The following is a 14,716-nucleotide window of genomic DNA, read 5'->3' as shown; positions in this document are numbered from 1 at the left end:
AGCATTGTTTACATCACTGTGAGCTTGTTGCTGTCGTTTGATGAGCGTACACCCATCTCAAAGGCCGGCAACGCACCTCCAACACTTTTGGTGTTTCGGGTGTCCATGGGCGGCAGTGATCGCTTACCATCAGGCGACTGTCTGCTCGTTTGCCTCCTATCTCATAAAAAAAGTATTAATATTATTTCGTGATTTTCGGGAAATGTGGAACTAAATATTTGATTTATAAAGTCTGTGATTACTATGTTCTTAGATGGCAACTAATCCTACGAAGTGTATGAGCACTTGTTTTTTTTTTTTAATTGAATGAGAGTAAGCCCTTAACCACAGACTAGCCAAAGGCACAGACGTGGCCTACGATGGAGCAGTGAGCTTGTCCAGAAGATGCCTGTTCACTCTTGATTTGAAGGTTTTGTATCTACAAAACGTCACTGAAGCGTCTGGATGAGAATCGTCCAGGACCGGGAGAAGTGGCGTAGGTACTAGAAGAGAGGCTCACTGCTGATAAAGGGCTGATATGATGATGATGATGAAGCGTCTGCCATTCGACCTTGCAACCGAGACGAAAAACTAGCAGAGCAGTTCCCAAAAACTATCATAGCCATGTCAGGAAATTTTAATTGATCTTATTTTGTTAGCAACTTTTAGTAATATAAGTCGATTTTCATAATATATTATACAGGATATAAATGTTATAAATAAATAGTACATTACTACAGAGGCCGGGACAAATGGGGTTGCCGGCCGAAGACATATAGACGGATAGGTCTGAGGCGGGCAACCCCATTTCCCGCCGAGGTATGTATAGTGCTTTTCTCAAACATCGTATGAAATAAATAAAGTCTACTGAAAATAGTAACTTTGGATGGCTGTATCTCCTAAACGGTGCGTCGTAGAGCAAAAATAATCGAATTTTCGTTCCCCTATAATACCTCGTATACGCCTATAAAAAAACAAAAAATAAAAAAAAAATTAAAAAACAAACGGAAAAAATTTTTTTTGTATGAAAACGCACCCAAAATCAAATATTGTCTAGGGCCCGTACCAGTTGCAGTCGGCACGTCTATAAAGCCCCTTATAGTTTTTTTTTAATTGGCTAAATACCTGGATGTTATGTCACAATTATCTGTGTTTGGAAATTAAAAAAGTAGACTTTGCCGGCCTTGGCCTGCAAGGTTTGTATGAAATTCCATTATCTATCAATTGTCCTAGCCGCACCTGCAACGTCATACTTCGCTGCCAATTATAAGGCACATAACATCAATATTTCATACCATGTTTGAGAAAAAAATAAAGATACTTGAGAACCTTTATGACTAAATAAAACTTACAAAAAAATTAAATTCATCAAATAAATGTTTGTAACAAAATAGGAATAAAAACAAATAATTTATCTTTTTACAAAGTTTTTGAGAACTGCTGACCTTATGCCGAAATAACGGAAGAATGGGATTAGTACGCTTTCCTCGCGATGTTTTCCGTCACTGAAAAGCGACTAGAACATCAAAAATTAATAACGCACATACCACGAAAAAAATACAAGGTGTTGTTTGAACCCGCGATTGGACTGAAAGTCGCGTTCCCTCTCCGCCGGGCCACTAAAGTTCGACGTAAACATTTAATGTTTTCAAATCACTCTATACGTAGGATTTACATCAATATTTACGATTTTTTCCCTGGCTCCGCGAAATTCAAAATGGCCGCCGGGTGTAAAATTCAAACGGAGCTTAAACTATTAAGTAATGAATTTACTCGCTGTAATGATGAGCTAATGTTTTATGTACGAGAGTGATATTCTGTGTACTTTGCTGGTGATTTGACTAATTTGGGAGAACAAATTTAGTTTAGAAATTTTGTCTGTGTAAGGTGCTTAGTATGAAACATGAATTAATATATCATAATGTTATACATTATTGAACGCATGCAATTATGAAATACGTGAAATAGTTGTGTTTCACTACATTTCGTTGATCGCATGCGTTTATCGGAACCATGAGCTTTTAAATAGTATTATCACTTATCAAGCAACACTTAGTATGTTAGTTGTTTATTTTTAAACAATCGTGATTGTGATGATGAATTAGATGGTGATATCCTGTCCACGACCCCATTCAAACTTTAATAATTATACTTGAGAAAACTTAATGAAAAGTTTCGTTCTTGTTTACAGACTTAACGTTATAGGTTAGTTAACGGGGCAAATCTCGACGTGGGGGGGGGGGGGGATTGTAACTAATGCATTTTTTCCATTATTACACTTATGATGTTGAGTCCACATGTGGACACTACATGTGGACACTCTATTTAATAATGTAAACATTGTAAAACATGGGGAAAATGGACCAGTTACATTTGCCCCCCCCAGTCGAGATTTGCCCTGCTGTACCTTGTTCACGTTTTGACGTTATTTTAGTTAAAAAAATGCATACAGTAATAAGCGTCCTAAAAAGTATCGCTTTGAAAATAACAAAACTTGATTTCTATACCTTCTACGCCTTCCTATACACATCTACTCGTACACTATCATTTTTATTTATTGACGCGCCTATCTTCGCATAAGCAAACGAAGGCATAATGCAAAAACGAAACGCGGCGAAGCGTACACCCAAGCAGCCTAAACAAACGCAGGTGTACTCGGTTGGTTTACGGAGTCAATACTTCTTTTATACTCTGTAAACCTTGTTGTTTATTTTTATTTTTTTGTTTCGGTTATGATGTAAATTGGAATGAAACGACGATCGGATGAGGATAATTTTCACTTGGCGTTCGGGCGAGTAAGGAGATATTTTATTTTAATATTTTTTTTTACTTTCCTTGTAGGTTTGACCTTTGATGTGCGACGTAGAAAAGAAAAATATCACAATACAGACCCGAAATAAAAACAGACTACATTATAATAGTGATACAACACCTGTAGAATAGATTAAATTACGACCAACTGAAAATTTTCAATGTCCTTTTCTTTCATTTCAGCATAACTTTTTCTTTCTCATCCCAGATCCTTAAGTAATCCTCCTAAAACAGTTACTCAGTCTCAAGCCTCGCTGTTGGCAGAGCACTAGTCCGTCTGTCGTCCGTCGCTGTCGTCGTCGTCTGTCTGTCGTTTGTCGTGTCGTCGAGGAGCCATTAGCGAGAAGCATTAAAATTCATTCGCCGCGTAAGGACTGCGGGGCCGGGTGCACTGTTGGTTTAATCTGCCGTTAATTTCATTATTATTGTTGTAAGTACATTTTAGGTAGTTTATTTGCATTACTTTTTAAATAAACGCAGGTATCTACAACTTACTAAGTTAATTTAATAGGTACGTGGCTTTCCATGGTTCATTATGATTAAATTGTATTCGATTAGGTGTTTATTATTAGGCTTAGTATATGAGTAGATTGTAGGTTTTTTTGTTGCTTTGTTTATAATTTTGTGTTAATTTGTAAGTGTGTAATTTGTGTGTTTTCGTAATTATATAATATGTTTTATTAAGATTATGCAGAAATAAGTTTACAAAGAACTCCAAAATTCTGATAAAGAGGACTATTTTATTGCAAAATAAGCGTAAACAACATTTAGGCCAAATAATAAGAACTAAATATATTCCAAAAGAACCGCAACAAACATTTAACGTCAAATTAAAGAGGTATATAATTAGCTACGCAGTAAAATTAACCGGCAGAACACTAATAACTTTGAAACTAACTTGACCTTCAAATAGCAATAAAAATAAATCTTGATATAACATGTATCTTACGAGTCCGTACTCCGTAGCCAACGTCGTTCGGCTAAACTTTCCGACTCGATACGATATTACCAACTTAGCTCTAACTTCTTAACACCTACTCCATACGAACTGCATATAGACTCTACAAGAAATAGATTTCGCATATACTGCGAGTTGCGGTTCGCACACAAAAAAGAAAAAAAAAACATTTTTCTATAAATTATTGATTGAGGCAGGATACTAAGGAACTTAGGTGTCAGGAAATTTATTTAGTGATTAATAATATTTTTTTATATTAAGCGTGTTGTTGAAAGTTGGTATAACATTAAACAATACCCTTCTTACTTATTTCTGTTTGAATCTAGTCTCTAGCGGCTCGTGAACTTTAACTTTGACACATATTTTTTAAATAAACTCTGAAGCTGATTAATATTTTTAATTAACACAGTTCACTATTCGGCGATCGTTCTGCAATCATCTTATCGACTTTTATCTCACCGCTTTTATCGAACAGCCATCTAATTTTATTTCATACACCGTGTCGATCTTTCACTTTTGAGTTTTGCGTGGTCCACTCAGATATTTGTCTGTAGCACCTTCAGTACATCTACTACTTTTACGAGTTTTTTTACGGCAGGAGTGTATTTTTACGAGCAGCCTTTACGAGCACTCTGCGATCGAATCGTGACGTCATTTAGGCTGAGAGCCCGACACCTATTTATGGTAATGATGCCGGAGATTTAGTGCATTCGTCAGAACACATCAAATATTATCTTGAATTATCGGGTTCGGGTGCGCGTTTTATGAGCTGATGAGAGTAAACAGGCAATAAAATTGAAAGATATTGAAGACAGTAATGAAGTTTTCTTACCATAATAAATATGAGGTATCTATATTTTATTTATTGCTATAAAAATATATGACCTAGAAACAGGCATTCTTCTTTAAGAGTTCAAAATAAAATTTAATATTTAAACAGGGAGTCCCCTAGGAGAAGAGGGGGATATTTTGTCTCCTTTGTTGCACCGTATTGTCAGAACTACGTCTATCCCGATATCAGTAAATGAGGTGTCACCCGATTTATTTTCATGACGTGTAGCATACGCTACATTCTCAACCGAAAAAGAAACACATGAACACATTTTTACGCCAAAGATAATACAGTCAGGTAAAAGTTATCCAAACACTATGGCTGATCCACCTGTCAGTTAACCGTCAGTTACCCCTTTACTTTGCCACCGGACCCCGAAAGCACGCTAAACGGCGTTTGTCATACAAATGTATTTCCTGAATAAAACCGGATCCGGTAATTAAAACGGCTTTATCTTTACGCGCCGAGGGGGGAAGGGAGGGGGGGATGCCACTTCGCATAATGAGTGAGGTTGTAAACATGGACCTCTATTCAGTATGCTAGGAAGGCGTGCAACACTATTAGTCTAAAAGGATTGAAGAAAAGGACACGTTCATGTCACAGATTTACTGCGGCTTCAATAATTACATGGTGTCTTTTCATTGAGGTGCAGATGAGAAGAGCGGTTGAAATTTTGAAAAGAGATGTGTTTATGTATTTCTATTCCCCCGGACCCCCGCAAGGGACGGACGTGTCCACTAAACCCGCGCTGCATTTATTTTAAATAAATATTTTCGAAATTAACTTCAATTTATTCGACCAAATTACTAGGAGTGCATAAAATAAACAGTGGTATACCTGTGACTGCGCGCACGCCACGCCGCATCTACTACGAAAAAAACCGCTTGGGTGAGTGCGTCATACGTCACCTGCTACGGCTGCTACGACTATTTGCTACGCGGCGTAGCCGATCTCCTAGCAACTTCTGCGATCCTGGTACAAAAGTGTACGCGACTTAAGGCGAGTGACGTAGCGCCGGCAAATCATTATGTCTGGCGGAAACGAAAATACAAACATGTCAATATGCGAGTCGGAGACGGCTAGTGGTGAGCCGACCCCCGATTACGTCACCCAGCGACAGCGTCAAAACAGGGACAGAAACGAGTCGCTGGACGAAGGAGACCCTGGGGATGGAGCGCTCTCTAGTAATATCACTAGCTCCCAATTAGCTGAATTTAGAATAGAAATGAGACAGTTGATTACTTATTTCACAAAAAACCAGACAGCTGAGTTGCGCGAAATTAGCGCGACAATGAAAGAGATCAAACACACTAACGAAAATATTGAAGCGTCGATTGCGGATTTGACAAAACAGAACGAGGATTTTTCGAAAAGATTTGATCAAATAGAAAAACAGTTGAAAGAAGACAACGACTATATTGTATTCTTAGAAAACAAATTAGAAGAAAGTCAGATGTCCAATCGGAAAAGCAATATTGAAATAAAAAATGTGCCATCAAAGAAAAACGAAACAAAAGCAGACCTCCTTGCAATGGTTACAAGTCTAGCCACAAATCTAGAGTGCAGTATCAGTAAATCTGATATAAAGGATATTTACCGGGTGAGAGTGAAGGGCGAAAATAAATCCATGCCAATAATACTGGAGACTAATTCCGCATTACTTAAGCTGGAACTAATCAAAGCAGCAAAAGCATATAACAGAAAGAACCCCTCAAGGCTGTGTGCCAGGCACCTAGGTTTCACCTATAATGAAGACCAACAGATATACCTATCGGAGCACTTGACTGCTAAGGGATCCCGCCTATACTTCTTAGCAAGAGACCTCAAAAAATCTAAGGGCTACAAGCACTGCTGGACGTCCTATGGCAAAGTCTACGTGCGAAAAACAGACGAGTCCCAAATTATCCAGATCAACTCCGAGGAGCAAGTGCAACGGTTATTTCAGGACTGACTAGACTGTAACGTACAATATTTGTCTAACAATGATTACTATCTGCATGCAAAATGTACAACGATCTCTGTTATTTTTAATTTACAACTCTCCTGCTTATATTACAAAACTATTCCTTGTCAACATACATACACATACAGACCTACACGCATACAACAAACAATCAGCCACACACACACTGAAACTCGAAATCTACATATAAACATAATTTTTGTCTGCTCATCATCATATTTTCCTGACATAAAACTCCCATCAGAATCATTATGGTCCGAATCATTCATACCGCAATACGCCAGATACACCTTATACAAATATATATACAACTACGTACAAATTATAACTAGCTTATCCTTAGACTATAACAGTGTGTAATACGCTACAGTCTATAACAGAAATTGACGACATCGAGATTTCACATATTATAGAGTGTGACAGTACTGAAGAGTTTTCGAAACAAATACGCATTAACAAAAGTGATTTTACAATTACGGCACAGAACATAAGGAGTATATATTGTAATTTTGACAATTTTTTACTTTCACTATCTAATTATACTTTCAAAAATGATGTGATTGTTCTTACAGAGTGTAGACTTAATTTAAATAAACCACTACCTCAACTTGAAAACTATGACTCATATTTTTCTACATGTCAACAAAATCAAAACGATGGTGTGGTTATTTATATTAAGAACACTCTGAAGCATAAAGTAAGGGAAGTGGTGCTCAGACAGGCTTCCTGTCTCCAGCTAGACATTTTGGATAATACTATTTTCTGTATCTACCGATCCCCTTCACATACCAATGCTGATGAATTTATAGACTCCTTAAAAACTCAATTAGAAGTATTAAAATCTCATAATAATATTATTATTACAGGAGATATAAACATAAATATAAAATCTAAGCTTCTAGAACCTTTACATGAATATAGGAATAAAACAAATTACCTGAATATGCTATCAAATTTTGGCCTTTTAGCTGGTCACACTCGACCGACTAGAGAGAACAATTGCTTAGATCACTTCATACTTAAATTCAATAAAGCGAAATACTCTTCCACTATAGCAATCATAAAAACTACCACAACTGATCATTTCACTACATTTCTCACACTCTCTAAATTTAAGAACACACCAGAGGTAAATAAAACTAAAACCACTATTGATTTTGATGCAGCTATAAATTATCTGAAAAATGAAAATCTTTCTGATTTAATGTTTTGTGAAGACCCTAATATCGTAACTGAACGCCTTACGTATGTACTAAGTGAATCCATAAAACAAAATACAAAAATCACTGTGATACCTAGTAGTAAACGTATTATAAAACCGTGGATCTCCCACGGTTTACTGCGCTGTATACGAAATCGTGATAAACTACAGCGAGATTCACGCAAAAACCCATTTAATACTGTACTTAAAATAACATATAAAAGGTACAGAAATTACTGTAATAGCCTTATTAAAAAACTAAAAAGAAAATATGAGAGAGAGCTTATTGAAAAATCAATTAACAACAACAAATTACTTTGGAAAAATATAAAAACCCTAACCTACACTAATAAATCAAAAAAACTTCATCCAGAATTACTTCACTTAAAAAATACTCCTTACGAGTCAGCTAATTATATTAATAAATATTTTGCTAACATAGGAAAAGATCTTGCGATGAAAATCTCAGCAAATCATCCTTCACCTATGAATAATACAAATACACACCTCCATTCTTTCGTCTTACTTCATGTTAGCCACGAAGAAGTTAAAAATGTGATAACAAATCTGAAATCCAAAAGTGCACCCGGATACGATAATATACCAACGACTTATCTGAAGAAAACATCTAAAGAAATAGTCCCAATTATAACTCATCTCATAAACCTTAGTTTTGAACGCGGTATCTTCCCTGATTCACTAAAAAAATCAATAATCACCCCAGTTTACAAAGGAGGGGACAGAGACGATGTCAATAACTATAGGCCGATCTCAGTTCTAACTGCTTTATCAAAAATCTTCGAAAAGCTACTAAACACCAGACTCTTAAACTTCCTTAACAAATTTAACCTATTATCAGATGCCCAGTTTGGATTTAGACAGCGAAAATCAACCGAAGACGCTATACTTGCACTGACGTCTCTAGTCACTGAAAATTTGGACAAAAACAACAAATGCCTGGCTGTTTACCTGGATCTGAAAAAAGCCTTTGACACCGTCTCTGTTCCTATTCTTACACAGAAACTCCATAGAATAGGAGTTAGAGGAACACCGCTGTCCCTATTTGAGAGCTATCTTACTGACAGGAAACAGAGGGTCAAACTTGGTGATGTAATCAGTGAGTTTCAAGATGTCGCTTATGGTGTCCCACAAGGAAGTGTGCTAGGACCAACTCTATTCTTGGTGTATATAAACGACCTGTGCAATATCACCATTCCTAATGCAAAGCTGTTCTCATATGCTGATGACACAGCAATAATATTTACTGGCAAATCCTGGAACCAAGTCAAAGAATATGCTGAACACGGACTGAGACGCATAGATAGTTGGCTAAAAATAAACTATTTAACATTAAACACAAAGAAAACAAATTACACATGTTTCAGCATCTCGAAAAATACACAACCCATGAATGATATGCTGATCAAGATTCACTCATGCCCGTCTTTAACCCCACCTACTTGTGACTGTCCAGAAATAGAACGTGTTGCTCAAACTAAATACCTAGGAGTTATAGTCGATGAACATTTAAACTGGTATTCGCAACTTGATCAGGTAATAAGTAGAGTTAGAAAACTAACATGGATTTTTAGAACGCTGAGGCACATTGTACCGGCGAAAAACAGTACACAAAATTCGCGTAACATTTTAAACGAAATATATATATCCCTGGTCCAATCTGTCCTTGTGTACTGTATTTCCGTCTGGGGCGGATCGGCAAAAAGTCGCTTCATTGACCTTGAACGCGCCCAACGAGCATTAATTAAAATAATGTACTTTAAAAAAATTAGATTCCCAACAGATCAACTATATTTAATAAGCAATCTCCTTACTGTTAGAAAATTATACATTCTGCATATAACATTAAAAAAACATAAGTTACTACCCTATGATGAAGACTATAAAAACAAGAGAAAAAAAGTTGTTGTAGCAAAAACCACAAAAACAAGGACCTTATTCGCTCGCAGACAGTTCTTTTCAAAATCATCGCATGTATACAATAATGTGAACAAAGTACTTGATATCTATTCCAAACATTATCACTACTGCAAAAGAGATGTTACAAACTGGCTGAAGACTATAACATATGATGAGACAGAGGCTTTATTATATTAACACATACACACACACACACACACACAGACGCATAACAAAACACACACACACACACACACACACACACACACACACACACACACACACACACACACACACACACACACACACACACACACACACACACACACATAACATTAATTATTGTTAGTAAATGTGATTAGTATAACGTAATCTCTAGTTTAGTTAGTACAAACTGGTGTTTTGGCCAGTAAATTAGAGTTAGTTATAACATAAGTACTTATGTAATAATAATAAAACGGTTATGTAACCTAAAGGAAGAGCGGCGCCTCCCAACACAGGCATTTTGCTTACCGGGCGGCACCATCACCTTACATCATGTAAACAGTGATTTATGAAATAAATAATTTTAATTTAATTTTTAATTTAATCCTTAATAAATAAAATAAAATAAAAAATGCTTCAAAATTTTTGTTTCCCCGTATTTACAACCGCTTAGTTAGTTTGTATGAGTTTAAAAATCTCTCTATCTACAAGACAAAAAAGTTGCTATCGAAAAGCATGATAAATCTCTCTTATGTAGATACGGAAAATCTAACGAAGATTACGTCATAATCAGACCCAACTTTCAGACACTGAAATACATCTACATACCTACACACACACACACACACAGAGACATGCACACGCACACACACGCGCGCTTGTGCATGTTGTTATGTCATTGTATAAATACTATTTAGGATTCCTTTTGCATGTTACTTACCTACCTATGTACTTGGATCGTAAGCCATAACTTAAGCCTATTCTCTTTATTTAAAATCCCAAGTAACTAAATGTAATTTTTTTTTTAAATAGTTTCCTAGATTAATGTTGTTACTAAATGCCGCAAATATTTCTGTTAATCTTACATTCTCCTCCACGATACAGGCTACGCCTAGTGTGGAGGTCAGTATAATGTACCACTGACTAAATTTATATTGCCAAATAAACAATTTTATTTTTGTTGTTTTGTTGTTTGCTTTATAATCGCGACCATAGCAACAACATTTACATTAGGCTTGTTATTCGATTTTGATCTTGTTTTGATACGAACTGAGGACTGAAATAAACACGAGTCGTGATGCGCACCGAGTGCCAAGACGATCGTTAAAGTGATAATATTTTGTTTTTTATGATTTATGTACAAGGTACAATTTGAGTTTGTCCAAAAATATTTCGAATAATTTAACTTCAACCACAAATAAGATAATTTGGTTAAAAATTGAAATTAAACTAAGCAAAAAAAAAACCGCATGCTTAGGTTGCTGAAGCCGATTCTGGTAGAAACATCGGTTGAAGTTTTGATCTGATTATGATATATTTTTGACATAACTGCTAGTGTAAATCTCACGGAATAAATATTTACTTACTTACTCAATCAGCATGAGCGACGGTCAACAGATCATATCAAAACACTTTACTTGAAATCGAATCAGAATCGGCCTGCCTATAAATACCGACCAATAAGTATTTATTCCAGTTCAGATTTGAAACGTTTACATCCCTCGAGGACTCGGTATCGCTCTGCGATGAAACTCAAACAAGAGTAATGTTCGATGCATGAAGTTGCGATTGAAAAATGTTTGTTTGTGGTAAGGAGCCCGCGGCGCCATCGCAAAACTGTTTACGGGCTCACTATGAAACTAGAGACCGTAGACCACCTCTATTTCTCAAATGGATAATTATAAACGATACCACTTCTACTATTCACAGTTTAAGGGATTATATATAAAATAAAAGACGCTAAGTAATCCTTCAGTTGAACAGCTTCACTTCATTTATGTAACAAGTTTTAACAAGCGGTCTAAGGCGGGAATGTTCATAGATTACTTACTTACAGACTCCGTTTTGTTTATTATTATTCAAACTCACTCATTGGTTCCATTTTTCTTGTAAAGTATATAATGCTGTAGGAGGATAAGTGTATGTTTCATTTCATTCACCATTCATATTTATTTTGTGAGTTTTGAATGATTGACGGTTAGTATCATTAGACTTATAGTTACCGGGATATAGATCATGATTACCTTTTTAATATAATATATTGTAAATATGTAAGTAGCTTTGAAAAAACCTATAACTCATTTAACTTATAACTCTTATAAGTAAGTGCCCCACTGTTAAGTTCAATGACATACATAGGATTTAGCCCAAATAATAGTCATATTCCGAAAGTTACAGTAACTTATAATAATGCTATAAAGACTGTATTTCGTTCCAGCCGTATACGTATAATATAAATTCGGTAGCTGAGCATTCTTGCCGCAGTTACTACACGGTTTCTTTGGGAGGAGGAAGCGTTAGGCACACCATGCAAGTAAGCAAGTGATCAGTTGCACCCTGCATGCCAGACCGCCGTCCGAAGATTGCGGAATTATTTTAATTTCCGCAAACTATAATAACGGCGGTATGGGAACCGCAACCATCCCGCTCATAACAAGACAAGCTTTTGTATACCACAATTACTAGCATGAGATGAAGAATGTACTAAGAGGATTATTATAAGACTAAAATCTAGCGTTTTGTACACCTATCTCTTTAGGCCGTTTTCACATTATCCGATCCGATATCGGATGTAGGAAGGATGTAAAATGTAAGATTTATGGGCTTCCAGGTCTTCATTTATGTATTTAATAGATCATGATTACTGAAAAATTATATAAAACACAAAAATTGCGGATTTAATGTCGATGGCACTCTCCTACAACAGTTTTTGTCCGAGGCACCATCGAACTGCCGATATCGGCAGGACGCTTCCGACCATTTTTGGCATACCGGACCCCCCGCCAGTTGTCGGCTGATCATAATTATTTGTTTGTGTGCGTATGTAATGTAGGTATACTTTTGTAGTAGTGTGCGTGACAAAAATGGCGTCTATTAAACAGCTGTTAATGATCGAAATTCAAATTAGTTGACAATTTCCGTTGAAAAAAAAAAAGGTTGTAATGCATCGGTCCGAATTGCGGATACTAGTTTTTTCATCTTTTAGTAGATATATGTAGTTGAATGTAATATTATTTATTTTACCTGACACTCGTGAGTATTTTTTATGCTCCTTATTTTAATTTTACAATATAATACTTGGAATATAGTGCTTATAATTATTAAATATAAAACATTTTTTTTTTAATATTTTTAGATACAAAATCATACTTCATTGATTTGGAACAATGCGTTTTATCGGATCTACATCCGACACTATCGGAAGCGTTTATCGGATGTAGGATGTCGTTCCGACATCCGATATCGGATTGGATAATGTGAAAACGGCCTTAGATGTGTGACTCTTCACAGGTCGCATTCGACCCGTGACTTCAAGTAATATGAAGTCAGTATCAATATTAGAAATGATCTATCTTGAATAAGCCTATATCTCTCGTAATTCTACTGACATTAAATGAGATTCATTAATTTATTATAATTTTGATACGACCTGAGGATCTTTCCTCTCAATTTTGTTTAATTTTTAACCAAATACTTGTACAATTTGTTCTTAATCACTGTACATTGTACACATACAAACATCGTTTAACAAAGCACCGAATAACAGCTGTATTCAAAACAACAGCAAATGTTTACTGCAACGAGCATACATTATCCTCACTATTTGCGGAGCATACCAATACTGAAATACTACGGGATTAGAACCACATTAAATAAATCCAAACAACTAGAAACATACCCTAAGCTTAGTATTTAGGATTGGCTTTAGAGTGTAGTGTGGAGTAAGTTTTCTGTTAAAGGCCTGATCAAACAGTTTGCCGTCCAATTAGAGTTGTATAGTGCCGCTGACGGCTGGAGCGCAAATGCTCAAAGAATACTGGGAGAACATTTAGACAGTACCCGAAAAAGGGTCACGGGTCCTTGTTGCCGAAATACCTTGTTAACTTAAGTAAAGACAGTAAATATGTTGTCAATAAATAAATAGCTATACAATCAGATCTTTTTGTTTCTCTTAATGATCAAATAATACAATAATCTGACCTAGCGAAATCTGTTCATATTTTTCAACAAACACGTGTCAGTATCACTTTCTAACAATACTAGCTTTTGTCCGCGGCTTCGCTCGCTTTAGAAAAAGACAATAAGTAGCCTATGTCACTCTCCATCCCTTCAACTATCTCCACTTAAAAAATCACGTCAATTCGTCGCTCCGTTTTGCCGTGAAATACGGACAAACAAACAGACACACACACTTTCCCATTAATAATATTAGTATGGATGAACGTTAAGTATTTATTAAAATGTTATATTTGGTAAAATTTTACTAAGGCACTGTTTATCATATTCTTTCGTATAGTATTCTAATATGGGGTAAACTTAAAACACTCATATTCCTTCTAAACGTTGATTGTATGTCCCTAATCATTAACTACAAACCGAAACGTTCTTAGTGTACACGTTCATTGTTTTCACAGTACAAAAACAAACCATATTTTCCGCAGAAAGCCGCCGCCTTTCATAAAACAACCGACTCCGCCAATTACTTAAGAGGGCTTTCGTGTTAAAAATAGTGAAATCGCAACCGAGCACTCGATCATACCGTGTGTGGTATCAAATTAAAGGGCTTTACGAGTAGTTTATAAATATATATCACATTATAGGACTTTTTCTACTTGGTCTAACAAAATATGAGAAAATGTCCAAAAGTGGTAATAATTGTACCGGTGAAGGCTCGTTTTCAAAAAATTGGCAAAAATCAATAATAGCAATGTATAATCACTAAGGCATAACAGCAATTTAAGTAAACGTTGCAGATTAATTTAGTACAAAACTTACTTCGATGTGATGTAGATTTTCAAAGAAATTGTCACTTAATTTTAGGTAATTTCTGAAATAAATTCAATTCGCCTT

At 35.8% G+C, this 14,716-nt stretch overlaps 1 protein-coding gene across 1 annotated transcript; it reads left to right on the top strand.

Annotated features, from left to right (window-relative positions):
* Positions 1 to 5,634: 5,634 nt before the first annotated feature.
* LOC125230872 lies at positions 5,635 to 6,531 on the top strand. Its single transcript, XM_048136125.1, has one exon. The coding sequence runs from the start codon at positions 5,635 to 5,637 to the stop codon at positions 6,529 to 6,531; it is 897 nt and encodes a 298-aa protein (XP_047992082.1).
* The last annotated feature ends 8,185 nt before the right edge of the window (positions 6,532 to 14,716 follow it).

This window comes from Leguminivora glycinivorella, chromosome 11 (assembly GCF_023078275.1).
Source record: "Leguminivora glycinivorella isolate SPB_JAAS2020 chromosome 11, LegGlyc_1.1, whole genome shotgun sequence".
Classification (NCBI taxonomy): Eukaryota; Metazoa; Arthropoda; class Insecta; order Lepidoptera; family Tortricidae; genus Leguminivora; species Leguminivora glycinivorella.
The sequence above is the reverse complement of the archived record's forward strand: the minus strand, read 5'-3'. Positions and strand labels throughout refer to the sequence as shown.